Source organism: Camellia sinensis, chromosome 2 (assembly GCF_055761805.1).
Source record: "Camellia sinensis isolate YWXY chromosome 2, ASM5576180v1, whole genome shotgun sequence".
Lineage (NCBI taxonomy): Eukaryota > Viridiplantae > Streptophyta > Magnoliopsida > Ericales > Theaceae > Camellia > Camellia sinensis.
This window is the reverse complement of record NC_138962.1, coordinates 152,411,357-152,413,776: the sequence shown is the minus strand read 5'-3', so window position 1 is coordinate 152,413,776 and position 2,420 is coordinate 152,411,357. Positions and strand designations below refer to the sequence as shown.

The window sequence follows — 2,420 nt, the reverse complement described above, 5'->3', positions numbered from 1 at the left end:
TCGAGCGTAAAGAAACCCGCTCGAGCGTAAAAATCACACCTACAGAAGTTTTGCAGGGACACGAAATACTGGGACTGTGCAATCCCCGCTCAAGCGCAAGAAGACCCGCTCGAGCGGACCGCCTAAAAACTGGGCAACAAGGAATTAAAACCAAGGCCCAACCAACCTGTAACAACCCTGCTCAAAACATCCTAAAACTCAATCAAGTGGAATTAAAGGACGACAACAAGATAGATACAACTACCAACTTCACGGAACCGAGCCCGGAATACAACAAGACAGTAAAGGGACAACCGGGATCGCTATATGACGGGACCTCCCGATGCGAGAAGACAGGATAAACAGTGTGAGTATCATAAAGACCATGGTCACGACACCGGTAGTTGTTCTGCATTGAAGGACCACCTTGAAGAATTGGTGCAAGACGACCGTCTCACACAACACATCCGAAAGAAAAATTCAACAAACACAGTAGCTTTACGGCCGGAGTCACCTCCTCTTGGTGTAATTCATATAATATATAGCATGCTGGCGTCACCCGAGGTGCATACAATCCAGTTGTTGTCTAACCCCCATAGCCCAATGACGCCAACGAAACAGCCCCACGACACTGGAAGGATTAGTTTCAATGACAGTGATTTAATTAGAGTGACGCACCTCCACATTGATCCCCCCGTCATCGAGCTACGCGTAAACAGATTCACCATTGAGTGTGTTCTCATTGATCAGGGCAGCACTTCGGAAATAATGTATTACATAACTTTCGTCAAACTTGGTTTTACTGAATCGGACCTGTCTCCGGCTGATTACCCGTTATTCGGCTTCAATGCTAACCCGGAGTATCCTTTGGGCAAAATCAAACTACCAGTACGTGCTGGCACCAGATCAGTAGACGTAGAATTTCTGGTTGTTAAGCTCCCTTCGCTGTATAATCTTATCATGGGCAGAACTTGGTTACATACAATGCAAGCCGTGCCAAGCACCTACCACCAATTACTTCGTTTTCTGACTGAATACGGTATCGAACAAATTCCCAGCTTCTAGAAATCGACGCAGGCATGCTATCTTCTAGCTGCAAAGAGACCAAGGGAACTAGAAGTGCATTCGATTGAGGTACCAGATAGGGAGAGCCTCAAAGACATTGGGAGGATCCCAAGTGAAAAGGCAACCGAAGCCTTGCATCGGGTCGAAATTGACGGTAGTCCTGACATGTTCTTCATGATCGGCGCTTCCTTGGATAAAGTTGAAAGACATATTTGCATGGTCCCCATACGAGATGCCAGGTGTGGATCCATCAGTGGCCCAACACCGCTTAAACGTTGATCCGAAATGTAAGCCAATTATTCAGAGAAGTCGGCGGTCGGCCGTGGAGCATACTTTGGCCGTTGTTGAAGAAGTAGATCAGTTACTTAATGCCGGGGCGGTTCGCGAAGTAACCCATCCTACATGGTTGTCCAATACTGTGGTCGTAAAGAAGAAGAATGGCTCTTGGCGTGTCTGTGTGGATTTCACAGACTTGAACAAAGCTTGTCCCAAGGACTGTTTTCCCTTGCCCAGAATAGACCAACTCGTAGATGCAATGGCACATCATCAACGCATGAGCTTCTTGGATGCCTACAGGGGCTATCATCAAATTGTCATGCATCCAGAGGATCAAGAAAAAACAGTATTCCTCACCCTAAGAGGAACCTATTGCTACAAGGTCATGCCTTTTGGGCTGAAGAATGTGGGGGCAACTTATCAAAGATTGGTGACTGCCATGTTCAAGGAACAACTCGGACGTACCATGGAAGTATACAGTGACGATATGGTAGTCAAATCCAAGGAAAGGCACTCCCATCTAGCTGATTTGTCAAAAACATTTGGCATCCTTCGAAAGTACAAGATCAAATTGAACACTTCTAAGTGTGCATTCGGCATCGGATTCAGAAAATTCCTTGGCTACATCATCAACCACCGTGGAATCGAAGCCAATCCGAGGCAAATCACAGAAATTCTAGAGCTTGGAGACCCTCGGTCGGTCAAAGAGGTTCAGAAGCTGATAAGAATGGCCACCGCGCTCAACAGGTTTATCAGTCGTTCCACGAATTGCTGCCGACAATTCTTTCATACACTTCGGCAAGGCAGAGCATTTGATTGGACCCCCGAGTGCCAGGCCGCTTTGGACAACTTGAAGTCTTACCTCTGATCAGTACCACTCTTAGCCACACCTGAGGCAGGCGATCCACTCATTTTGTATTTGGTAGTATCTAACCGGGCGGTCAGCATCGTACTGTTAAGGAAAGAACTTGGGGAGCAGCGACTAGTTTACTATGTGAGCAAAGCTATGGCCGACGCCGAAACACGTTACCTTCCATTAGAAAAGCTTATCCTTGCTCTCGTCATGGTTACAAGAAAATTGATGCACTACTTTCAGGGGC

The 2,420-nt window shown here is 46.9% G+C and overlaps 1 protein-coding gene across 1 annotated transcript; it reads left to right on the top strand.

Moving 5' to 3' along the window:
- Positions 1-306: 306 nt before the first annotated feature.
- Positions 307-1,044, top strand: LOC145819154 (uncharacterized). The gene has a single exon (XM_082913114.1). It carries the CDS (start codon positions 307-309, stop codon positions 1,042-1,044), a length of 738 nt encoding a protein of 245 aa, XP_082769240.1.
- The last annotated feature ends 1,376 nt before the right edge of the window (positions 1,045-2,420 follow it).

Coding starts and splice junctions, on each gene's coding strand:
- LOC145819154 (XM_082913114.1), top strand. CDS start 307: ATGACGGGACCTCCCGATGCGAGAAGACAGGATAAACAGTGTGAGTAT.